This window comes from Sceloporus undulatus, chromosome 1 (assembly GCF_019175285.1).
Source record: "Sceloporus undulatus isolate JIND9_A2432 ecotype Alabama chromosome 1, SceUnd_v1.1, whole genome shotgun sequence".
In the NCBI taxonomy this organism is placed as follows: domain Eukaryota; kingdom Metazoa; phylum Chordata; class Lepidosauria; order Squamata; family Phrynosomatidae; genus Sceloporus; species Sceloporus undulatus.
The window spans coordinates 19,838,167-19,865,512 of NC_056522.1; the positions used below are offsets into that span (position 1 = coordinate 19,838,167).

Below are 27,346 nucleotides of genomic sequence, written 5' to 3' on the forward strand. Positions count from 1 at the left end.
TGCTGTAGCATCTTCCCTGAAAGCTCCCTTCACAGCCCATAAGGATGGAAATGGGATGCTGGGCTACACCAATGTGGCCAGGTGCCCCCATCCAATGTCACAGGCTGTGGTGGGGACCTTCAGGGATGATGCAACAACACCAGAGGGTAAGGAGTGTGCAGGGCATGTGGTCTGCCAGCTGGTGCCGCAAACTTTTGGAGAAACTCTGAGGCAAATAGTCAGTCTTTTTGTCCCACATTAAGGACCCTTTGAGCAGGGATTGGTCTGGGACCTCCAGACTGTTATCCAGACTGGCCAATCCAGGCCTAGGGCTATTGACCTGTGGTGCCCATTTATGACAATGTAAGGACAGAGGAACACGGGCCTTTGGCTCCTGTGTACAGGTCCAGAGATTTGCCCTCCCTTCTGGGAAGCCAAGAATCTCTGCCAAGTGTGGAAACTTTTCTCCAGGCTGTTTGTACCCCGGAACTCTCCATAAACTAATGTGCTTGTTAACAAAAGCTAAGTGCAACACCTATGCATATATATATATAATATGGCTCCAGAGACAATATTGATCAATATGCAGTCACTGTTAATGCAGGATATATTTATTTATTTATTTTTACACAGTCATACATCATATGTGAAATTTCTTTTCACATTCAGCATTTCGGAACAAAAAATTTTCAGTTTCCTCTCACTGAACATTACAGTACATTGTTTAATTAAGATAATAATAATAATAGCACTGCAGTATTTTTGCAGAACCTCTCACCATTCTGCGTCTCCAATAGCTTTGGAAAAAACATAGTCCTTTCCCCCAAAGCACATCACACCATCTTTCAGATAGAACTTCCATCTGTTCTTGCTTCGCTGAACCTGGGTTTAAAAAAAGCAAACGGCAGGGTCTCTCAGAAATAGCTTACGAGAACCTTTAAATCCTGCTGATTAGAAAATCTACTAAAAGCAAACCTGATTTTCTTTAGAACTGATGGAAAATAAAGAGCTGCTCGAAGGAGAATTTAAACACCAAAACCAAAAGCACTAAGGCTTCCCTACATCACACATACAAGAACATTCAATTGTATTTTAAAATAATACAGTGTTATTTATTTTAAGAGTAATGCAATAGTATTACCTTAGTGGCTCATTCCTTTCTATCATCACCCTTATTACCACCATTGCTGTTTTCAAAGGTATACTTTTAAAAAATGGAAAGGGGGCCAAAAATCTCCACAAATGATCCCTCTCCATTAAAAAAAAAATAGAAGTAATGTTCTTATTGTTGTGTGCTATCAAATTGTTTCCAGCTTATGGCAACCCTAAGGTGAACCTATCACAGAATTTTCTGGGCAAGATTTGTTCAGAGCAGGTTTCCTACTTCCCTTCTCTGGGCTCTGAGTGTGTGACTTGCCCAAGGTCACCCAGAGGATTTCCATGGATGGATTAGGATTTGAAACCTGGTCCCCAGAGTCCAGCACCCAATCTATAACATCACGCTACCTCTTTAGAAGTAATGAGTACACTTTATTTGCTACACCAGAAAAATAGCAATGCCAAAGATTGGTACATTGTTTTCTACAATGTTTTACAAAACAAAGGGAACTCAAAAGTTTCTAATGGTGCACAGTGTGAGTTGCACATCTCTGACTGGTAGAGCCAGTTGTACGTACTGTGTATTATTCCAATTTTATGACAACTTCCCCCATTTGCTTCCATGCCCAATAAAAGATTCTAGATCTAGAGCTTGCCTTGGTACCCAGATACCAGAAGCACTTGTTCTGATATAGGTGCCTTTACCAGAGAGATCATATATGCCAGCAAAGAGGACTGCTTTTTTGCCAGTGGCACCATTGGTATGGAGCTTGCTCCTCATAATGCAGGGGGGGGGCAGGGGGGGAGTGTGGCCAATAGATTGCATGTGATCCTCAGGACCTTTGTTTGTCATCCTGATGCCCTCTTGTTTTTGTTGTTGTGTACCTTCCAGTCTTCTCCAATTTATGGTGACCTTAAGGTCAACCTATTATGGTGTTTCCGTGGCACATTTCTTCAGAGAAGGTTTGTCATTGCCATCCTCTGAGGCTGAGAGAGTATGGTTTGCTCAAGGTCACCCCATGGGTTTCCATGGATGAGCGGGGATTCGAACTCTGGTCTCCCAGAGCTCAAATCACAACACAATGCTGACTTCCTGACGCCTTCAATCTGGGGGGGGGGGGTGGGGGTGTCAGCCAAATCATTAGCCAAAATACACACACAAAAAAACACCCAAACTCCCACAAAAACATGGTGCTTTATTTCTCCTTCACCCACACTGTCCCCCACAGCCGTGGAAAACCTTTAAAAACGTGATATTTCAGATGAATATTGGAACCAGAAGCAATGTGATGTTACTTCTGATTCCACTAGGAGCAATGGCATGGTCTGCAGCGTCTTTTCAGCGTCTGGCTAAACTGGTTTTGTTCACCCAAGGCATTTTAACTTGTGCATGTTGTAAAGAATTAAGAGGTCTAATGGTGTTTTTTATTGTTGTATTTTCATTTGCCAGTTTAATAAACCACCCTAGAATCCTATGCAGTGTTGGAGATGATCTAAACATATTTTAAATAAATAAGTTGAAGAGATAGTGTTCTATACTGTACCTTATCATACTGACACACGATTATATTATCAGTGTCAAACACATCCGGTGTTTCCTGCTCACTAACATCATCACCAGAATTTAATGGGTCCTGAAAAAAAAAGAATCACAAAATTTAAAAGAATTTGAAAAATGTGTACGTATGTGTCAATCAAAATTGGAAGGAAAGGTGGTTTAGATTAACAACTCCGCAAATCCTCTAACAAGGATGGTCAGTGGACCTTACCACATGGGGGGAATTGGGCAAAATCGGGGGTTTAAACAGCGATTATCCCATGCAAAACTTGAGGTCACAATTAAGATTTTCACATGACAGTGCTATTAAACAGGCAATAAACAGCAACAAATCATTCACAGGGAAATCCCAAAAATGATTTGTTGCTGTTTATTTCCTGTTTAATAGTGGTATGTAATTGTGATATTGTGTTTTGCATGGGATAATCGCCCTTGATTTCTCCCCAATTTTCCCCATGTGATAAGGTCCATAAAATCATAGAAATGAAAAGAGACCGCAAGGGTCATCTGGTTCAACCTCATGCCCATCTTGAAAGATGTCCATCCAACCTCTGTTTAAAGACCAGAAAATGGGGGTGTACCACCCTCTGGGGCGGTCTATTTCATTGTCAAATAGCTCTTGCAGTAAAGTTCTTCCTAATGTTTAGATAGAATCTCTTTTCTTGTCATTGGTTCATGTTCTAGTCCCTGGAGCAGCAGAAAACAAGATGGAGAGATCTGTTCAGATATTTAGAGGTGGCTATCATGTCACCTCAAATTTAACCTAGACAATGAAGAAATAGAAGTAGTAAAAGAGTTCTCATACCTGGGAGCAAACATAGATAGAAACAGGAACTGCAGTCAGAAAATCAGAAGATTAAGAATGGGGAGGGCAGCAATGAAAGAACTAGAAAAGATTCTAAAATGTGAAAATATACAACTGAACACAAAAGTCAGAATTATACAAAGCATTGTATTCCCTATTACCATATATGGCTGAGAGAGAAGAAAGAAGATAGGAGGAAAATCAATCCATTCAACATGTGATGCTGGAGAGAAGTGCTGAGGATACCCTGGACAGCTAAGAAGACAAACAAATGGGTCCTAGAGCAAATCAAGCCAGAAATCTCCCTGGAAGCCAAGATGACAAAATTGTTTTTTCCAATGAGTCGTACTCCGGACACACCATGAGAAGGCACGACTCATTGGAAAAAACAATAATGCTAGGAAATGAGGGGAGTAGAAAGAGGGGAAGGCCACATGCTAGATGGATGGACTCTTATTAGGGAGACCGTGCGTATGGATTTGTAGAAATTAAGCAGTGCAGTGGAGGACAGGGAGTCTTGGAGATGCCTCATCCACAGGGTCACCATGGGTTGAGATCTACTCGAGGACAGTTAACTACAAACACATCATGTTACCTGTCAATGCTCTCTTCAGGGAAACTCTAATCCAAAAATGTAACTTATGTAAGGGATTGCTTCTTCCTATTATGCATTCCCATGGGAGATGGCAAATAATTGTAATCCATTTTTTCCTCACTGCAGGCATGCTTTCAACTACTGTGCAGTAGCTAAAGACAAACTCAGACAGTGACAAATCTTTCCATCCTGGTGGCAGCAATCCTCTCTTGCTGTCCCCCTGATCCCTGTATGGATGGCCAAGGGGGCTGCTGAGCAAGAAGGATCTCCACTATCACTACTTGTGCTCTTCTGACGCAGGCAACACCTGTGATCCTTGCTTGGCTATTGCTCTCCCTCCCCCCTCCCCCTGGCATGGCTATTGTAGTTCCCAATGGCAGGGGAGTGAGTCAACTGAGCAAGGAGGATTACAGCTATCAAACAAAAGAAGAATGTAAGCAAAGGTGGTGTCAATCCTATCTCCATCTCCACCCCCTCTATGGACATTGGCTAATGGGAAGGGACAGCCATGAAGAGAGGATCACTGCTGCTAATGCCTCTGTTCTTCTGACACAGACAGCAGTGGCAATCCTTACTTAGCTGCCTCTGCAACCCAATCCTTGCTCTGCTGCACCCTGTCTCTCTGGCACTGCCATGTAGGTAAGAGGATACAGGACTGCTGAATGGATTAATGCTGGCTATATACTGATTGCTGGCACATGAGGCAGACATCCTCCAGAGAAATAAGCCAAAGGAGGAGGAATAGCCTTATATGTCAGGGACATTTACACCAGTGAAGAGATCCAGGACATCAATCCTGGAAGCCAGGTGGAGAGCATCTGGATAAAAAATTAAAGGGCAGGGTAACAACAAGGATGTCATTGTGGGAGTCTACTACAGACCCCCAAGTCAGACTGAGGAATTGGATGATGTCTTTCTAGAACAGATAACCATACACTCAGAAAGGAGAGATGTAGTAGTGATGGGTGACTTCAACTATCCTGATATTTGCTGGAAGTCAAACTCAGCAAAATCCTCAAGGTCTAGCAAATTCCTCACTTGCCTTGGAGACAACTTCTTTGTCCAAAAGGTGGAAGAGGCAACAAGGGGATCAGCTATTTTGGATCTGATCCTAACCAACAGGGATGACCTAGTCAATGGAGTGCAAGTGGTGGGATCCTTAGGCGGGAGTGACCATGCTCTCCTGGAGTTTGTTATACAATGGAAAGGAGAAGCCAGGCATAGTCAGACACACATTCTAGACTTTAGGAAAGCTGACTTTAGTAAACTTAAAGAAATACTGGGTGTGATCCCATGGTCAGCAATATTAAAAGAGAAGGAAGTTCAAGATGGATGTGAGTTTCTTAAAAGGGAGATACTGAAGGCACAATTTCAAACAGTTCCAGTGAAGAAGAAAAATGGGAGATGTCTCAAGAAACCAGGATGGATGACTAAAGAACTTTCAACTGAGCTAAGTCTAAAACGGGACATGTATAAGAAATGAAAAAATGGGGAAATCACCAAAGAGGAATTCAAAGAAATAGCGAGCCTATGTAGGGGTAAAGTCAGGAAAGCCAAAGCACAGAATGAACTCAGGTTTGCTAGAGTGGTTAAGAACAACAAAAAGGGCTTTTTTGTATATGTCCGCAGCAAAAGGAAGAAGAAGGACACGGTAGAGCCACTGCATGCAGAAGATGGCAAAATGCTAAAAGGGGACAGAGAAAAGGCAGAGTTACTCAACACCTTCTTTGCCTCAGTCATCTCAGAAAAGGAAAAGGGTGCTCAACCTGAGGATAATGGAGCAGAGGACAGAATAGGGGGATTTCAGCACAGAATAAGTAAAGAGATAGTAGAGGAACACCTTATTAATCTAAATGAATTTAAGTCTCCGGGACCAGATGAACTACATCCAAGGGTATTAAAAGAACTGGCAAATGTAATATTGGAGCCATTGGCAATAATCTTTGAGAACTCCTGGAGAACAGGAGAAGTCCCAGCAGACTGGAGGAGGGCAAATGTCCCCATCTTCAAAAAGGGGAAAAAAGAGGATCCCAACAATTATCGTCCAGTTAGTCTGACATCTATACCAGGAAAGATTATAGAGTAGATCATTAAAAAGAGAGTCTGTGAACATCTAGAAAGCAATGCCATAATCACAAAAAGTCAACACAGGTTTCAGAGAACGAAGTCATGCCAGACAAATCTAATCTCTTTCTTGGATAAAATTACCAGCTTGGTAGATGAAGGAAATGCTGTGTATATAGTATATCTTGATTTCACTAAGGCCTTTGACAAAGCTCCCCATGATATTCTTGCAAACAAGCTTGTAAAATGTGGGCTTGACAAAGTAACTGTTATATGGATCTGTAATTGGTTGACTGGCCGAACCCAAAGGGTGCTCAACAATGGCTCCTTTTCATCCTGGAGAGAAGTGACCAGTGGGGTCCCACAGGGCTCTGTCCTGGGCCCAGTGCTATTCAACATCTTTATTAATGACTTGGAGGACAAAATTGGGTGCATACTTATCAAATTTGCAGATGAAACCAAATTAGGAGGAGTAGCTAATACTCCAGAGGACAGGATCAAAATTCAAGATAACCTGAATAGACTAGAAAGCTGGGCCAAAGCTAACAAAATGAAATTCAACATGGAGAAATGTAAGGTACTGAACTTAGGGCGGAAAAATGAAATGCACAGATACAGGATGGGGGACACCTGGCTGAATGAAACTACATGTTAAAGGGATCTAGGAATCCAAGTAGACCATAAGTTGAATATGAGTCAACAGTGCGATGCGGCAGCTAACAAGTATAGTGTCTAGATCAAGGGAAGTAATAGTGCCATTGTATTCTACTTTGGTCAGACCCCACCTGGAATATTGTGTCCAGTTCTGGGCACAATTTAAAAAGGATGTTGAGAAACTGGAGCGTGTCCAAAGGAGGGTGACTAAAATGGTAAAAGGTCTGGAAACCATGCCCTATGAGGAACAACTTAGGGAGCTGGGGATGTTTAGCCTGGAGAAAAGAAGGTTAAGAGGTGATATGATAGCCCTGTTTAAATATTTGAAGGGATGTCATATTGAGGAGAGAGCAAGCTTGTTTTCTGCTGCTCCAGAGACTAGGACCCGGAGCAATGGATGAAAGCTCCAGGAAAAGAGATTCCAGCTCAACATTAGGAAGAACTTCCTGACAGTAAGGGCTGTCCAACAGTGGAACACACTCCATCGGAGTGTGGTGGAGTCTCCTTCCTTCGAGGTCTTTAAACAGAGGCTGGATGGCCATCTGTCGGGGATTCTTTGATTTGGATTTCCTGCATGGCAGGGGGTTGGACTGGATGGCCCTAGTGGTCTCTTCCAACTCTACAATTCTATGATTCTATGATCTTCCAGGGGGCCACCCAGAGGTCCAGAGGATGATGGCAATCATTCTCATCACTCAGAGGACCCTCTCACTGGACACTATATGGTCATGTTTGGAGGGCAGGAAAAGGCAAGTCTGGGGCTGGGATGGGTAGAAGTAACCCTAGAGCCTATCTGAAGAAGGCTTTAAAGGTTGCATCTACAATGCAGTTTGGCATCACTTTAAGTGCTGTAGCTCCAACTTATGGAATAATGAGATTTGCAGTTTTACAAGGTCTTTAGCCTTCTCTGTCAAAGAGGACTGGTGCCTCACAAAACTACACATCCCAGGATTCTGTAGGAAGGAGCCATGACAGTTAAAGTGGTGTCAAACTGCATTATTTCTACATTGTAGAGGCACCCAAAGAGGAAAAAATAAAGGCTTCAGGAAGGTTCTCCTTGTCAGGGATAAAAGAAAGTAATTTTCTTTTTTTCCTCCAGTCTTGGACCTTGAACATAGAGGACATGATATGTCTCCTGGTTCTTCAGTTTCAACATAGGTAGAAAAATCCACAAAACAAAGTCACAGAGTTGAGATGGATCTTGGTCTTCATCTAGTCAGAACCACTTCCTCAATGCATGATCTACTATGTAGAATGCACCTCCAGCATCTATGTCAGACAGCTGTTGAGTCTCTGCTTAATCACCTCAAGCAAAAGAAAGTCAACCACTTCCCCTTGCTGAGGCAACAAGAGCAGACAGAGGACATTTGGCCAAACCTCAGGGATGTAACAGATTTTCAGTATTGCTGCAGGGACTAGATTGTTGCTTCTAAAGGACACATTTGTGCATATTACTGTATTCACACCGTTTCCTGTAAACTCACTGCAGACCGGCAGCTTGCAGATTGGACCATCACTTTGAGTGGTGCTGGACAAGGTGACCTTGATGTTTCTTCCAGTTCTGTGATTCTGTGTCTAATTTGACCCTACCATAGACACAGGAGCACAACATTCTTTTTCAGAGGGCTCAAAAGCTTTTACCTCTTCGGTGATGTCAACAGAGGGGTCATCGGTGTCACTGGTGCTGCTGAGAGACTGATTGTCTGAAGTGCTATTTTCACCTTCTTCCTCTTCCTCATCCAGGACTTTCAGATCTTCAGTGTCAATGATGCCAACAAGCTCCTCATCTTCCCCATCTGGTGGGCTTTCTATTTCTGCCCTGGGAGAAGCATCGCCTGTTCCATCCAGCTGAATAATAGTTTTGAGGTCACTGGCTATATCCTTTGGAGCCTGCAAATCAGGTTCCATCTGGACACTGGTATCGAGCTGGAAAAAAAAGAAAAAACGTGGATAAGTAGGTGGGTTTCTGTTAGGGATCTCTGGGTCCCCCTACTGCTTTTGCCTGAGCTAAGCGGGACCCCTTGAGAACATCTTTCATATCTACTGAATTTGCTTGCACCACCACCCATTGATTTGAATCCTCCCTTTTATGGTGGCCTAAGGTGAACCTATTACAGGGTTTTCTTGACAAGATTTGGTCAGAACGGGCTTTGCCACCCTCTGATGCTGAGAAACTGATTTGCCCAAGGTCACCCACTGGGTTTTCATGGCCAAGCAGGAATTCGAACTCTGACTCCAGAGTTGTAGCCCAAGACTCAAACCACTATGCTACTCTGGTTCTAATAATGTAACAGTTTAATTCTATTTTAATGCTATTTTAATGCTCACTATTGCATTTAAAAATGTATTATTCTTTTAAATTGTAAGCCACTCTGAGTCCCAATGTTGGGGGGGGGGGGGGGAATGGGATATAAATAAATATCATCATCACCACCACCACAAAGAAATTGTTCCAACCCACTCCCCAAAAAAGCACAATGCAATCTAGGCCAATGAAAACCAACAGCATCCAACTATTGATCTTAAATAGGATGGAAGGGTTCCAAACCCCAAGTCTAATTCAACCCATGTAATATATTTCAATGCATATTTTAAAATACATTTACAAGGTTCACAAAAATTCACAAAAATTGCACGGTTTTTTAAAATTGTTTACAAAAGCAAAAGAGGTGTGGAAATAAACTACAGTCAGCCCTTCTTATACATGGATTTTTTATACATGAATTCAAGCATCCACAGTTTGAAAATATTCAAAAAAAGTATAAATTTCAACTATCAAACCTTGATTTTCCATTTTTTATAAGGGACACCATTTTGCTATGCCATTATATTTAATGGGACTTGAGCATCCACGGATTTTGTTATCCTCAGGGGATCTTGGAACCAAGCCCCAAGTATAACAAGGGTCCACTGTATTTTAAATGTGACAACTACATGTGGCATTGGGAATTACCTCTTCCGAAAAAGACAGGTTGGCTTCACTGGGCAAGAAGGTCCTGTCATCCAACTCATTGCCCATGATGATCAACTCAATGATATCATCTGGATCCAGGGACTGGTCAAGGTTTGCAGACAATTCACCCCCAACAGAAGGGCTGCCTCTCATCGCTTCTGTGGTTGCTGCGGTGCTGTCTGATTCTGGCAGCTTCGGGACAGGAGTAGCTCTTGAGACTTCAGGGTTCCTTGGAGTCTCGTGGGAGCTACATAATTGGGAGCTTACCAGTACCCCCACTGTAGTTTTCTCCTGACTTCCAAGACCCTCCTGCATGACATCAACTGCTGGCAACGCTTTCTCCTCCATTCCTACATGCTGGGGTACAGCAGACTTCAGGGCCTGTGAGTTTTCATTGCTGGCTGCTTGAACAGAAGAGCTGTTTCCTTGCCCTGGACCCTCTGTGGTAGACTGGGATATGGAGGGCTCCTTCCCAGGCTGCTGGAATATTTGTGGGACTGGACTCTGGACACCACTGCCATTTCCTGGGGCCTGAGTGACCACCACAGGCATGTTGACTTTATATAAGTGTCCTAAAAAAGGGAAAGTGAAAAACTGTGAACATGCCTTTCTTATTGTTGTGTGCCTTCAAGTTGTTTCTGACATATGGTGACCCTAAGGTGAACCATCATGGGGTTTTCTTTGCAAAATATGTTTATTTGCCATTGCTTCCCTCTAAAACAGAGAGTGTGACATGCCTAGGTCACCCAGTGGGTTTCCATGGCCATGCAAGGATTCAAACACTGGTCTCCAGTGTCATAGTCCAATGCTCATCACTACACCATGCTGGATCTCTGTGAATATGCCTGCCTTCCTATAAAGATACATTACTGAATACCAAAGTCAGGTTTATCGGTGCCATTGTATTTCCAATTTTTATGTATAATTGTGAAATTGTGGTTATCGAAGATAGCTGATTGGAAGAAATGTGGTGCCAAAAGACAAATAAATGGGTTCTAAAACAAATCAATACTGAACTGTCCCTGAAAGCCAAGATAACTAAACCGAGACTGTCATACTTTGGACATATCGTGAAAAGGTAGGACTCCTTAGAAAAGGCAATAATGCTCAGTAAAAGTGAAAGGCAATAGAAAAAGAGAAAGATCCCATTACAAATAGATTCAATCAAGGAAGCCATGGTCCTGAGTTTGCATGACCTGAGTAGGGCTGTTAATAACAGGGTGACCTGGAGGTCTCGCATTCACAGGGGTGCCATAAGTTGAAGTTGACTTAACAGCAATTACAGCGCGCCCGCTCCATACATGTGCACGCCATACGCAGCTTCCAGTTTATATGGAAGCCACACTGCAATACTCTCAATGGTGTGCACAGCTGCCGCGCACTCGCACCATACTGCCGCGTGGACGAGCCCCATTCACTATAATAGGGATCAAGCATAGGCAGAATTCGCCTTACACGGGTGGGTCCAGAACGGATCCCCCATATAAGGCAGGGTTCCACTGTAATAGCAACCTGACTGCCTTCCTCAGTTGCTCAAGCAAACATGCAGAGAAACTGATTTTTCTATTCTGGTAAATTCTGGTTGTCAAAAAAAAAAATGGATCAGTGCAGCCCATGGGGGATAAAGAATGAAGCAAGTACAGCTCCCAGACCCGCCATCCCTCTGTTAGGAGCAAGAGAGCAAGATGTTTTCTGTTCAAATTACAAAAAAAGAGAATCCATCGAAATGTTAGGAAGAACTTCCTGATGATTTGGTTTAAAAGTAGAATAAATTGTCTGGGAGAGTAATGGACCCTCCTTTACTGAGGATGTTTAAACAGTAGTTGGATGCCTATATACCTAGAGTGCTTTAACAACCTTAGTTGCATATTACTCCATTGTGTATACCCAACATGGGGAGTTGAATTCTTGTCATCCTTTCCAGCTCTATAGTCCAAAACACACTGCAGACATAATCCAGTTTGAGACTGCTTTAACTGCCCTGGCTCAGTGCTAAGGAATTCTGGGAACTGTAGTTTTATGATACATCTAGCCTTCTCTGTCAGAGTTCTGGTGGTACAACAAACTATAATTCCCAAGATTTCCTATAACTGAGCCAGGGCTGTCAAACTGGATTATTTCTGCAGTGTGTTTTTGGACCAACGATTCTAGAATGCTTTGATTCTAAGCAGGAAGACTCCCAGTAACAGGCCAGTTCAGTCTTACATGTAGGAAAAGCAAAGACCATGGGACAAAACCTCAGCGAGAGTAAACAAGGAGTTGCCCTCAAGAAGTGTGCTGAAAAGCTATTAATTATAAAACTATAAACAGTATTACATAAAATACCATACAGAAACTACAGGTTGAGTTTCATGTAACAAAAATACTTGGGACCAGAAATGTTTTGGATTTTGGAATATTGCATATATATAATGAGATATTTTGGAGATGTGAGTGAAGTCTAAACATGAAATACATTTATGTTTTGTATACACCTTATATACATAGCCTGAAGGTAATTTTATATACAATATTTTAATAGTTTTGTGCATGAAATAAAGTGTACACTGAACCATCAGAAAGCAAAGGTGTCACTATCTCAGCCATCCATGTGGACAATTCTGGAATATTTCAGATGTTGAAATTCCAAATAAGGAAGACTCAAGGAGACTGCATATAAAGGATATATATGAAACTATTTAAAATATTGTATAATACCTACTGGCATGTATTTTATTGACTGACAGTATGAAGGGCCTAATTGTAGATAGGTAGAATACTGCACTTGCCCTTTCCTGCAATCCTGAAACATTTCAACATCCTTCATGAAATACTCAAAGCATTTTGCTGACTGGAGCAGAGCAAAAAGCACTCTCTCCCACCCTTCACTGAGTTTAATATGTATTAGACCTAAAGCCAGGCTAGTCATTTTGGTCCATTAGGCAGAATATTCTGCAGGAAGGATATCCCCACCCCTGGCAGTAAAAATATTATATTAGTAAATTAAATAACAACCCAATTGTTATTCTTTCACAGCACTTAAAATGTATTGCCTATTGTAGCCATCTCACTCTGCCTAATGGTAGGGCTGGCCCTGTTAAAGTAGCAAGGAACTTACAAAGCCTGCTGTGAGCCCATGAGAGTCACCTGTCACTCCCTCAAACGTTTTCCCCCTTCAGCATAGACTTCTTTATATTTTACATGATTTCACTGTGTTCTTAAAGGCCCTTGAAGGGCACCGACAGCTGCAGAGAGGATGCTTTGCCTTCCCTGGATGTCGTCTCTTTATCTATTACCTTGTATTCTACTGCTGGATCTACGGCCCCAGGAGAATTTGGAAGCTGACAGTTTGAAACTATTCAACTTGATGAGGTCAGAGTTGTCTTATAGCATGCATGCTTCTTTAATTAAAATCCCAGGAGCCTCATAATGCTACATTGCCATCATTATTAATTTTCCCTGCTTCCAATTTCTTCTCTCCCCTTGCTGCATTTCCCTACACAACAAAAATACAGCTTGAATTGTCATCCCACAACACTCAGAGAGAGCCATGGGAACTGTGCTTCCCAAGACGCAGGAGGGAGGATCTGCTGGAACGTACTCAACAAATTGCATTTCCCAGAACTCTTTTAAGTGGAATTGTGATAGCTGATTTTGTATAAAGCGGATATAAATTGGTTGTGTAGATCTGCCTTTTGGTAGTCACCAGCAAAGTCCCACTACTCTATTAACTCCAGGCAATACAGATATGATATGGTATCCTATACTGTGATTAGTCCCAGCATCTCCCATTACCTTGGAGCTGGAACATGGAGGACCTAAGTCTCAGATTTCTCTGTTCATTGGACTAGACACATGGAAACTATGCAACTGAAGTGATCATGTTATAACCTAGTGGGCAACCAATGTCTATCATATACGCTGCATCTGCACTTCAGAAATTAATCCAAGTTGATACCACTTTAATTGCCATGGCTCAATGCTATGGAATTCTGGGAATTGTAGTTTGCTGCAGCACAAGTGCTCTCTAACACAGAAGGCTAAATGTCTTACAAAACTACAATTCTCAGAATTCCTAGCATTGAGCCATGGCAGTTAAAGTGGTGTCAACCTGGATTGATTTCTGCAGTGCAGATGCAGACGATAGTTTAGGAAGAGACTTTGAAGGGCATCTCAAACACAGAACCATAAGAAACTGGCTTATGCTGAGTCAATCCACTGGTGTCATCTAGCTCTCTGTCCTCTTTGGCTGCTGGCAGTGATTCTCCAGGGTTTTGGGGCAGATTCTTTTGTAGCTCTATCTGCAGATCCCAAATACAATGAACATGCCATACTGGCAGACTAGCAATCTTTGGACTGGGGTCCCTGTGTCAAGAGTCCCCCTTCATGGGCTCCCTCTCTCATGTTAAAATTAAGCCTGCTTAGCCATGCTGTAGCCATGTTGGCAGGATGACCAGATGTCATAACAGCAAAGGAAGACAAGGCACCAAAAATGTAGGAAATTCAAGAAAAATGTAAGACGTCACAATATAAAAGACAAAACTAATATAAAGGTAAATTCATGTAAATTCCTGATTCTTAGTCACGCTCAGAATGGAGGACATTTTGAAATTCCTCTCAGACAGAAGGCTGAAATATAGGACATGTCCTGGAAAAGAAGGGCATCTGGTCATCCTGTGTGTTGGGAGCTTGGGTGCAAGGGGATGGAGGTAAGTAGTTGTGGGGAATTGCTGCATGTAAACCAAGGTCACATAGTGCCTGGCTTTCCATGGTAATGGAATGTGAAGGGAGCAGGGAGGTGAACCTGGAATAGATATAGAATTTTAGCCTATTAACACAGTTTTTGCAAAGGATGTGCTACTATGCTAATCTTTTTCTATAAACTCTTTCCAGTTTCATCCATGAAGCATGTCCACTGAGTTAGACAGAGGCAGGGCATTAATCCCAAAACTTGCCCTGCCCCATATCAGTCAATGCTGGTGTGCCCCTGAAGGCACACTCATACCTATGCACACAGGTCACCACCCTCTGACAAATATGAGCTTGAAGTCCTGCAATTTTTCCCACCTACAGGGGATGCAACCAAATCCCCACAATTCGGAAGGATCAGATCTATTACCTGATGGCCTCTCATCCAAGTATTACCCAGGCCCAACTCTGCTTAGCTTCCAAAAACTGAAGAGACTGATAGCACAGTGCCAGCATGATTTTTACCATAGGGTGATTCCTGTGACCCTATACATATACGTGCATATACTGTACATGCATCATTTTCCCCCATCCAAATTTCTTGCATAATTCACACTTAAGGCTCTACCTGTAAAGACTTACCTGAAGCAGTCTGCAGAGTCACCCCAGCAGGTATTTGAATAGGATAGGTAAGGCCTGAAGGCAGAGTAAGGATTGTACCGCCAGCCCTAGAAGAGCCCTAGAATAAAAGGAAGCTCATCAGGAAAATATATATATTTACTTTGTACAGAGAATCCCAAGTTCTGCAACATTAAAACTAGGATTCTGCAGCAGACACAGAGAGAGGGGGGGAGAGAGAGAGAAGAGAAGAATGTAACTGATTAATTTGACAGATCCCATTTATCTTATTTTTAGAGCAGTGCACCTGGTACAATAGCAGGCCTTTCTCAGTGGTATCATCCTGATTGTAGAATCTTCTTTCATTCATAATCTCCTATCCCTGATTCTTCTTTCTTTCGGGCACCAGTTAAAAACAGAGCTAATGGTATAATCTTTGAGGGAATGATGTGAGCGATTACATTTGGCAGCTGCCATGTGTATCATTTTTATGATATTTTTAAAATATCTCTAGCATTTATTTGTAATCTGAGATGAGAAATTCGGTCCTTTTTAGATTTGTGATTTTACACATTACTTATGCTTTTAACAATATGTTTTTATGCAGAAATGTTAGCAGACTGAGCTCTTTATTTAATACCCCATCTTTCATCCAATATGAGACCTCTAAGCCAGCTCCCAACATTGGTTATTAGTTTTAACCAATCATGACAGTAAAAAATGGTTAAACTTATGAAAGGTGGCATACAAAACAAAGAAATAAATAACGATTTGCTGTTGTTTTTATGCACTGATATTCTACATCAGCTGCGTATTTACTTCTGTATAACTAAGTGATATCCCCTGGTCTGAAGCAACCTCCTCACCTTTGGTGTATCTTAAAAGCCAGCAGCTGGATCAGCCAAAGGAAGTCTGTTCAGTTCAAATCAGGGTGAAACATGGATGTCATTTCCACTTTCTTCACATCAGTAAGTGAGGCTGTGACAAAAACTTGCAACAAGGCTCTTGCTGCTGATTCCTGAAGCCATGCATGCTTACAGAAAGTGGGTGGAAATGTCATCATCCTTGCACCCCAACTGGAAACTGAATAGATGTCCTTCACCCAATCTGGCTGCTGGTTGTTGAGCGAGACTGGGATGCCATTTATACTGTTTTACACTAAGACCACACAGTCTTCCTAACTGCAAAGCACTTATGAATTCATAACTCTATTTTACACATCTGCAACTGTGAATGCTACTCATGATGATGATGATGATGAAGAAGATGCATATTATGAGCTATCAAGGGAATTGAAACATTTCCCATGTAAGCAACATTTCATATGAATCAGTTCTTAATTTGGTTCTCTACAGATTTTTGTTGCTGTTGTGTGCCTTCAAGTCATTTTTTACTTATGGTGACCCGAAGGCAAACGTATCATGGGGTCTCCTTGGCAAGATTTGTTCAGAGGAGGTTTACCATTGTCTTCCCCTGAGGCTGAGAGCTTGTGACTCTCCCAAGGCCACCCAGTGAGTTTCATAGCAAAGCTGGGAATTGAGCCCTGGTCTCCAGAGTTGTAGTCCAACATTTAAACTATAATAATAATAATAATAATAATAATAATAATAATAATAATAATAATAATAATAATAATAATAATTTATTTATATTCCGCCTTTTCCAGAAGAAATCAAGGCGGATTACAAAACAGAAACGACTCCCTAACCCCACCTCCTCCTGATCATAACCCTCACCATTACAGAATAATGAAGCACAATAACAGTTTGAATAATTATACAAAACATTTTACAAATACATAACATAGCAAGATAGTCAAAGCATAACATAACAATCAATTAAACAATCACCAGCTCTCCAATGGCAGCAAAAATAACAACCCATTACAAATAGCATACTAGGACTAGAACAGGCCACTCTCCCTCTGAGTCTCCCTAGTCCTGATGTTACTGAGGAGGGAGGCAAATCCAGTCTATAGCCATCTAGAAAAATGCTGCCCAAATGTCCTCCAGCATCTCCTCTCCATTGGGGTGTATTGGCAAGGAGGGAGGGCAAGTTTTAAAGCCCCAGAGTCCTCCACGCCCATCATCATCATCATCATCATCATCATCATCATCATCATCTATTTATAGAGTACTGTAAAGTTTGCACAGCACTTTACATAGAAAGGGTCAAATAAAATAAGGAGGAAAAAACCTACTATGCCACACTGGGTCCCTACATTATATTCAAGCCTGTCTCACAACCCCATAAGGACTAGGGTTTTAAAATGCAGATCAAGATTTCATTAAGGATTAGGATCTTAAAATGCAGACCAAGATTCTACGATTGTGAAATCCATACTAAAAATCAAACTGCACTTCCACAGCTTGGTCAGAAAATTATGGACAACACACCACCCAGTTTGCATCTATATACAAGCTCTTGAAGGAATCCCTTGGTTATTTGAACAGAGTAAAGATTCCATCTTGCTGCTCCACTACAAATATAAAAATTTCACATGAGACGAGTTGCCAAAGGTCTTTTTCTGTAACAGTTGTTTGTCTGAATGGACATCCAGTCATAGTTTTTGAATACCCACAGCAGAGAAATGAACACGTACAATTTAATCTGTGAACCTCGTGATTGCCACCCCATTTTTAATACCTTCTTCAAGTTGGGCCACAATTGTCCTTATCTAGGCTAAAGAAGAGCCAATGAAGCATAATGGTTTAAGCACTGGACTAAGATTCTGAAGACCAGGGTTCGAATCTCAGCTGGGCCATGTAAACCCACGGGTGACCTTGGACAAGTCACATCTCTCAGCCTCAGAAGATGGCAATGGCAAACCCTCTCTGAAGAAATTTGTCAAGAAACCCCCATGATAGGGTTGCCTTGGGACTGCCATAAGTTGGAAATGACTTGAAGGCACACAACAACAACAACAACAACAACAACAACAACAACAACAGGCTAAAGGAACACAAAGCCAGCAACTGCCCCTAGAATGTCTTGGACCACACCTGGAAGAAACCCCAAAAGAACTGTAGCTTTCAAAAGCACTTTCTCTTGGATTGTCCTGCATTGAAATTGCTACGCTAGGCAAAGGACAAGAGGAAGACCCATTCCATCCCACATACATAAACAGATTGGACTGATTAAAAACATTCTTTGATAGTGTAGTTTGAAAAGGGGGGGGGGGGGAATGAATCCATTTACAGGGTCCAGAACAGGCTGAAAGGGACATATAGCTTGGTTCTCCTAAAGAGGGCACAGGGCAGGATGCTTAGGATGAACATAGTAAGGGATCAGCCCTGCCCAATACCTGTCCATAATGGAGTTGGCTCATCCTGCTTAAATGGACTTGTCAGAAATAAACCCCACAGAGTTCAGTGGGGATTGCTCCTAGGTTAGTGGGTTGCAACCTTAGTACATAAGCAAATAAATTCATACATAAGTGAAATAAGAGAGGTAAATCTCCATGTCGTATGAGATTTAAGACTTTTTACTTACACAAAGGTTTTCACAAGAGCAATTTCAACCGAGATTTAATCTGCATTGGAAAAAATAATGCAGTTCAATATCCACTTTAACTGCCATAGCTCCATGCTACTGAGATTTGTAGTTTTGTGAGATATTTAACCTTCCCTGTCAGAAAACTCTGGTGTCGCAACAAACTACAAATCCCAGAATTCCATAGCATGGAGCCATGGCAGTTAAAGTAATGTCAAACTGCATTATTTCTGTGGTGCAGATTACACCTGAGTTTGATTAATTTCACTTCCTAGTCCCTACTCGTACACAGGTGTAAATTCCCTTACAAACAAAATGGTACTTTTGTGACCACGGAGCAATGGATGTATTCAATTCATTACTGTTTAAGCTGAGTTCCATAAACATTTCACATGCAGGTAGAATTCAGAGACATAGCGGTGTAATACTGGACCAGCAGTATGCAAAGAGATCTTGTAGCATCCCTGAGACTGAGCAGGGTATAAATACTTTAAATAAATAAATAAGAAAATGTAGCATAAGGTTTCGTAGACTTTCATGGATTTGGGCCACTTCCTTGGTTGCACCAAAAGAAGTAGACCAAGGCCAGTTACAGACTGCCAAAATAAAGCTGCTTCGGGTCTCTTTGGAGGTATGCTATTTAAATGATGCATGGGGTCCTAAGAGTTCAGAGGTCGCACCAAAGCCACACTCCATTCCTAAGCACTGGAGGGCAGCTTTGGTGCAGCTTCCGCATTCTTAGGACGCATGCATCATTTTTAAACCAGCATACCTCCAAAGAGACCCGAAGCAGCTTTATTTTGGCAGTCTGTAACAGGCCCAAGTCTACAAAAGCTTATGTTTCCTCTTCTTTCATTCAGTTAATCTCAGAGGTGCTACAAGATCCCATTACATACTTTTTTACATGCAAATACACATCTTTAGTTGAAGCAACTGCTCAACAATACTTTCAATGCACCCCTGGATTCACTGAGATTGCAAAAACAGACACTGTGCTTTCCCTATCACACAGCTGGGCAAAAAACTGGCATATTAACACACATACAGTAAGTTGGACAATGTCAGTATTCAGCAAAAGGGTAGATCACGGAGCTGTGTTAAGTATAGATTAATACAACACAACCACAATGTAGACCTCAGCCACAGTACCTAGGATTGCAGCCAAGGTAATGAAATAGGTCTCCAAATTCCAAATCAGTAAGCAAATGTTCTAACCTGACCAGCCATCTCTATAATTATTGGTTTTGCTGTTATGAATATAGACTCCTTGATTATAATTAGTGTTTTGCCAAGGTATTTTTAATTGCTGAAGACTCTTGAACAGGTGACATTACATAGCAAGGGAGAATCTAGATTTTGGCCATTTAAACAACACTCAAAATTGTAAGATTAGATCAAAGCTACCCACCAGTTCAGCTGCAGGCTCCACAGCGGATGATGATGTTGTCGTTGCTGTTGAGATAGTAAACTGTTGAATTCCTCTACCAGCCACAGCACCTGAAGAGATGTTGGTCAAAGAGAAGGTCAAAGGAAATCTTTTAAGAATTTTAAATTCTCTTGGGTATAGATTCTGCTATTGTACACATGTGCATACAATTTGGCACAGACACACATCCATAAGCAAGATGGGCTCATATCACAGGCATGTGCTTTGCACTAAGTAAGGATAACAGGTTGCATTAAGTAAGGATAAATGTTCATTATTTTTGCTCCCTAAGTAAATATGAAGGAAGAATCCCCTCTTCTTACTTTTCAGCTTGTTTAATCTTTCGTCCAGCTTGCACACCTAGGGCTTCCAGACCAAAACCTGAGACTTAGGGATGGCCCTTGGTGATGTCATTAACCATTATCCGTTAAGTACCAACCACAAATGCTCACAGCTTCTTATTCAAACATATACAGAGGGAACATATTTCTTTGGAAATTAAGGCTGTTCCCTGGGAGAAAAACAGTAAGAAGAAGAGATTCTTCCTTCATATTTACTGAGGGAGAAAAAATAATGAAAATTTGGGAATCACCAAATTTTAAACACTCCTTGAACATTGCTGAATCTAGCTACATTATTACTCATTAATGAGCACAATTCTGTCTACCCAACAGAATTATACTAGATTTTACTCAGGTTTCATTGCCCATCTGTGGTTAGGTGAGGATACTGACAAGTTTATTAGATGTGTGTGAATGTGTGTCCTTCAAGTCGGCTGTTGACTTATGGGGACCCTGTGAATTCATAGGGTTTTCTTAGGAATACTCAAAGATGGTTTTGCTAGTTCCTTCCTCTGAAATATAGCCTACAGCACCTGATATTTGTTGGCAGTCCTCCATCCATATACTATCCAGGACAGACCCTGCTTAGCTTCCAAGACCAAACAGGTGATTTTAGCCCAAGCCAAAATCCGTACCTCCTGTTCACTGAAAATTATCAGTCCAGTACAGAATCTATAGCATGACCTATGTATACTTCAGTTACTAAAAAGCCAGGGTGTGTGTGGCAATTTTCTGATCTTAGGACCTTCTAAGGGCCACATGAAATGCTTAAAAATGATTGCAAAAAAACCAAAAACAAAGCAGAAATGGCTGAAAGTCTCCTTCTGGTTTTGAAAAAATGATGTTTTTTAATGTTAGGCAGTGCAGAAGGGGAAGTATTGCAACCTTTTACAAAGGTGAATCTCTATTCCCTGGGGCTTCCATGAGAAGCAATTAGAGAGCCCAAATCGCACTCAGAACTTTTGTTCTTTGTTACAAGTTAATTCAATGCTAAAGCTGCAGCAATAGAAAAGGGGCAGAGTCTGGAGTGGTCAAAAGCTGCAAAAATAAACTTGGGAGCCATGTTTAGCCCATCCCTGCCTTAAACCTAGTGCCATCCCTGGACTGAAGATTTTATAGAGACACAAAGAGGACAGAGAACCAGCATGGTGTAGTGAATTCAGTATTGGACTACGACTCTGGAGACCAGAATTCAATTCCCTGTTCGACCATGAAGCCCACGGGATGCCCTTGGGCAAATCACACTCTCTTGGTGTCAGGAAAAGACAATAGCAAATTGCCTCTGAACAAATCTTGCCAAGAAAATCCCATGACAGTATTGCCATAAGTCAGAAATGACTTGAAGGTACACAGTAACAACAAAAAGGACAGACAGAACTGCTCCAGTTTTGAAAAATTCATAAAAGAAAGCAATTTTCTTCCCTTCCTATCATACATCAGGTATTGCATTTGTCACCATAGTTCCACGAGAAACATAGGAAGCTGCTTTATAGCACATCCATGTTTGACCATTTAGCCTAGCACTGTCTTTCCTGGCAGTACGTGTCCTAGATCTCAAAGCCAAGATGCTTCATCCCTATAAGTTCCTCCTGGGAGATGCCAGGAACTAAATGTGTGAGCTTCTGAAAGTAAATTATGTTCTCTGTCTCTGGGCTGTGGTCCCTCCCCTTAATGCAACCACCCCAAGAGAAACCAGCCATCAACCTGTTGACGTCTGCAAGGTTTGGTGGAAATTGGGGGGCAGATGCAAAGTGAACTGTGGTGTAATGTGACTGTGTCGGAAGAAGCCTTCTGTCGCCTTCGACTGCATCACCTTACTTTCCCAGCGCTGCAAGAAAAAGATGAAAGACATAAAAAGATGAGTACTCATTCTAAACCAATCCACTTTCCAGCAATAGCTTACAGACCTTCCTGGTTTTAAATACCATTAACATGGGCTGTCACTGTAATAGTAAGGAGGGCAACCATGAAAGAAGAGTCATTGTTATTCAGGGAATAAGGAGAAGGTCTTAAAGTTTATTAGGAAGTATACATGAATGGAGAGACTTCACAACAGTCCTCCACAAATAACACAGAGGCAAAAAGGTAAGGATAGTTTTAAAAGGAGATCAGATAACTAGAAGACAGCCTTAAGGGTTTGTAATAGGTGCTTTAGGGAAAACTGTAGCAGAACTAGTGGCTGCACTATCTGCGTACAGCATTCTACTCGCTTCCATTATTCTTTAACAGTATATTTGTGCACAAATAAAATGAAGAAACCACAAGGATCATGTTCTCTATAAATATTCTATCCTTTCATTATCTGTAGGAAACTAACAGGATTTCTTATACCTTCTGGACTTCCTACAGTTTAGGCAAATGGGAAACACCAGCAATGTAGTAATAACCATCTCCTTCTGGAAGATTGGGACTATCATTGGATTTTGGATTGTTAGATTTTGGAATATTTGCATATACATAATGTATGTGCAAATCTTGGAAATGAGACCCAAGTCTGAAAATTAAATTCATTTACGTTTCATATGCACCTTAGACACATAGCCTGAAGGTAATTTTATACACACACACTTTGTGCATGAAACAAAGTTTGTGTATACTGAACCTTAAGAAAGCAAAAGTATCACTATCTCAGCCAGCCATATGGATAATTGAGCCATGTGGACAGTTGAGATGAGACTTTAGATATAAAGGAAGGAAGGAAGGAAGGAAGGAAGGAAGGAAGGAAGAGCAATGACACAGAAACATATTCACAATGTAGAATAAAATGTTTGTGCAAAATTAGATAATATAAATATACATTGGGGTATTTTTCTCACCCGCTATTAATAGAATAGAGAACCAATGTGTTGTAGTGATTTGAGTGCTACAATCCAACTATGGAAACCAGGGTTCAAATCCCTGCTCAGCTATGAAAAGTCACTGAGTGACCTTAATCAAGTCACACTCTCTTAACCTCAGAAGGAGGCAAAGGTAAATCCCTCTCTGAAGAAATCTGGTCAAGAAAACCCCTGATCAGTTCACCTTAAGGTCGCTACATCAGAAACAACTTGAAGGCACACAGCAACACTGATAGAATCGTTTCTCAGATTTTTGTAATGAATTCCTTTGGCAGAATAATTTCTACAGTGTTTCCAACTCAAACCCCACTCTGTGATACAGAATAGTAGACTACATGAAGGACTGAGCCTTTTAATAAGTGGCAGTGGAGTAAGCATACCGGATCATCAACTGAAGATGGTTCTAGAAATTACCAACTCCAGAATAGTGACAGTGGAGCAAAGAAAGAGAGAGAGATTGAGAGAAAGAGGAAGCAGAAAAGACCTCTAAAAATAAGAGCCAGTCAACAAACCCGCTTCAGCTCTTTCAGGACCTGTTCATCGACCCCTTCTTCCATGAAGACCTCCCGAACTCCTTCGATCACATCATCCATAACCGATTTGTAGAATTTGGACTATATAGGTGTGACATATCAATTGAGAAGAAAGAGTTAAGACCATTGTGCTGCCTCTTTGTGCTGCGATTCCAGGAGGGAACAGAAAGAATACTGGGCAAAGGGTGGCATGTCCTAGGAATCTCATGGAGTTCAGTAACTCTGCCCTGAGACCTAGCAACTCCACTACAGGTTGAATGTCTCTTACCCAAAATGCTTGGGAACAGGACTGTTTTGGATTTCGGATTTATTTATTTATTTATTTATTTATTTATTTTTATGTCACAATACATAGTGAGATATCTTGGAGATGGGACCCAAGTCTAAACACAAAATTCACTTTATGTTTCATACACACTTTGCACATATACCTTGAAGGTAATTTTATAACCAATATTTTAAGTAACTTTGTGCATAAAACCAAGTTTGTGTACACTGAACCATCAGAAAGCAAATCACTATCTCAGCCACCTATGAAAAAAGTTTTGGTTTTTGGAATATTTTGGAATCCAGATAAGCGAGACCTAACCTGTATTTAGTTAAGAAATTCAACCACAATCCTATATATGACTCAGAAGTATGTTCCACTGTGTTCAGTTGTTTTCTTTCCAAGTAAGTAAGCAGAGTTCACTCCCAATACTGTAGAAACAAAATGCCCAATTCAGTTGGAGTTACCACCCTTGTTCAACCCTGGGTACTGAATACCAATCCAGGGAGACCAGGATTCAAATCCTTGCTCAGCCCTGAAAACCTACCAAATGAACCTTGGGCAAGTCACACTCTCAGCCTCAAAGCAACAGCAAACCTCCTCTACACAAATCTTTCCAAGAAAACTCTGTGATAGGATCGCCTTAGGGTCGCCAAATTCAGAAACAACATGAAGGCACAACAACAACAAAGCCTTGATGACACCTCAAGTCACTAGATTTGCAAATGCAGTACAATCCCCATATCCATGGAGCCGATACCTACGGTTTCACTTATATCCAAAAAAAGTATGCTCTCTCTTGGCATTTTCTAGGTCTTCCCACCCAAGCAATTCCATAGTATTCTTCCAGAAGAGGTTGAACATAGAATCACACTGGAAGACCTTGAAATGTCTAGAGGTGTTCTCTCTAGGAACTGCAAGGTCCTTCAGCATGACCCTATGGTCAACATCCACCAGAAGTCATTCATTTCAATAGAGTTCATTCTTTTCCATGCTTTCACATTTCAGTGACAAGTCCATATATGAATAAAATGCTTGTAAATTTAAAGCTTCAAAATCTTCTAAGCACACATGTTGTTTTTTAAAATATAAAATTAACATAAACTAGGCCATATTTTCAGAGAATGACCTTAAGACTCACTGTAGTGCTATACCCACTTAACCAAGAAGTAAGCCCCATTGCAGTCAGTTGGAACTTGCTTCGGAGTAGACTGTGAGTTAGATTGCACTGAAAATTAATTTCACCATGACATCAGCTGTCCACAAAACAATCTAATAATGGCAACTTTCCAGCTAATCTCCAGATCTGAATTTTAAGAAAAGCCTATTTGCATATTTGGAAACACTGACTAATTAAAAGGAGGCACTAAATTAAATGAGAGAGACACACAAAGCTAGCCGACTGAAGCAGGATGACCTCTTGCATGAATGAGCTTTGTGCGGTTTCTTTTTAGGTGTTGTTGTTGTTGTTGTTTTTGAAGGGGGAGGTGGAATTCATTTCAAGTGTCACTTTCTAATTTGCTATCTGGAATGTTGTCAGTTTGCAACTCCCATCAGCACCACACAGCATAGCCAACAGTGTGGAATGTTGGGAATTGAAGTATAACAGCATCTGCATACCCTTCCAGATATCACACATAGCCAAGCAAATACAGAGTGTGGTCAAGATGGTAAATGTTATTGATGAGGAAGAACGGACCAGTTGGGAGAAGCTTCAGCAGCTTCCTTTGCCATACCACAGAAATAATTCAGTTTGACACGATTTTAACTACCATGGTTCAATGCTATGGAATTGTAAGAACTGTAGTTTGTTGTGGCACCAGAGCTCTCTGAAAAAGAAGGATAAATGCCTCACAAAACTACAATTTCCATAGCACTGAGCCATAGCAGTTAAAGTGGTGGTAAACTGGATTATATCAGCAGTGCAGATGCAGCTTCAGTGCAAACTAGTTTTGCACTTTGAACTCAGTTTGCACCAACTGAAGTACACTGAGGACAATGGTGGGAGGAGGAGAGAAACACTGGGACATTTTAAAAACAGTTGGAAAATTGGGATTGCAGAAGATTAATTGGGACTATCTCTGCGAAATCCAGACAGTTGGAGAGTATGTATCTGGAAAGCTGCAGTTTGCCCATCCTTAGTCTTAAGGGCCAAACACCAGATTCAGCCAGGCCAGAGCTAGGAAATGTTACTTTTTGGGCTACAACTCACACAGGGTGACAGATGTCATAACCGCGAAGGAAGACAATGCATCGCAAAATTAGGGAATTCAAGAAAAATGTACGACATTACCAAATAAAAGGTAAAAATATTAATATAAATGCAAATCAGTGCTTCTTAGTCCTGGCCAAAATTGAGGGCATTTTGAAATTCCTACTGGACAGAAAGTTCAAATGTAGGATGTGTCCTGGAAAAGGAGGACATCTGGTCATGGTGAACTCACAAAACCCACAGTCAGCAAAGGGAGGTCTGGAAAGTATAGTCCCCCGCCCCTCAAAAAAATTCCTCATGGTCTGGGCCCTATAACCAGTAGCTGCCCTAATGCAAGCCATTTTCTGTCAGCTTGTAGCTCCCAGTCCCACCTTACAGGATTTTTATTAACAATGAATAAAATAACATGTTAAATGCAAAGAGCTTTTAAACATTCCAACTTAGTATTGTTCCTCAGTGTTGGCTTTTGTTGGGATGCACATGGGTTTTAAAAAAGGTGCCTATGCAATTTGACAGTTGATCTAAATTAGTAAAAGAATAAAATTGGCCACGTGGCCTACTAATTCAGAGAGAGAGAGAGAGAAATCCTCTTTCCCACCTCACACCACGTCTTAATCAAATGTTATTTCGTTAATTCAACATAGTCAGTAGAGACCTCTCCCACCTGTATCAATGCAAGGCAAATTAAATGCCCCATCCCATCTGCTGTAGTGGCTCACCAGTCCATCTGCTGAGCCAGTACAACCAATTGTGTCTGTTTCTGATTACCTGCAGGTAAACCTGACTTTAGCCCTGTACAGACAGGCCAAAATAAAGCTGCTTTGGGTCACTTTGGAGGTATGCTGTTTAAATGATGTATGTGTCCTAAGAGTCCGGAAGCCATGCCAAAGCCACGCTCCAGTCCCATTATCCTGGGAAAATGGTGAGATCATGGTGAATATTTTCACATGACGTTGCAATTAAAGAGGATTTATCCCAGGATTAACCAACAACAAATCCTGTGAGTGATTTGTTGCTGGTTATTACCTGGTTATTCCCAGGATATGTACTCTTTAATCGCAACTAAATAGCCGCTGAATCGCCAGCCTCCATCACCTCAGGTCCAAGCCGCATTCTGCCAGCACTTTTTAGAAATTGGAAAGCTTTCCGATTTCTAAAAAGTGCTGGTGGAGCACAACTTGGGCCCGGCTGGGACATGGGCTGATGGCAGCCAGCAATTCGGCAGCAATTTAGTTGCGATTAAAG

At 41.4% G+C, this 27,346-nt stretch overlaps 1 protein-coding gene across 1 annotated transcript in view; it reads right to left on the reverse strand.

The window, feature by feature from the left end:
* Nucleotides 1-613: 613 nt before the first annotated feature.
* The window catches only part of LOC121924165 (stonin-1-like), a 72,345-nt gene continuing 45,612 nt past the window's right edge, over nucleotides 614-27,346 (reverse strand). Inside the window, 8 exon segments of the mRNA XM_042455331.1 lie at nucleotides 614-861; nucleotides 2,622-2,711; nucleotides 8,395-8,679; nucleotides 9,707-10,278; nucleotides 15,017-15,113; nucleotides 19,893-19,981; nucleotides 21,956-22,079; nucleotides 23,601-23,702. Of these exon segments, the coding sequence (XP_042311265.1) occupies nucleotides 754-861; nucleotides 2,622-2,711; nucleotides 8,395-8,679; nucleotides 9,707-10,278; nucleotides 15,017-15,113; nucleotides 19,893-19,981; nucleotides 21,956-22,079; nucleotides 23,601-23,702 (1,467 nt within the window). The 3' untranslated portion in view covers nucleotides 614-753.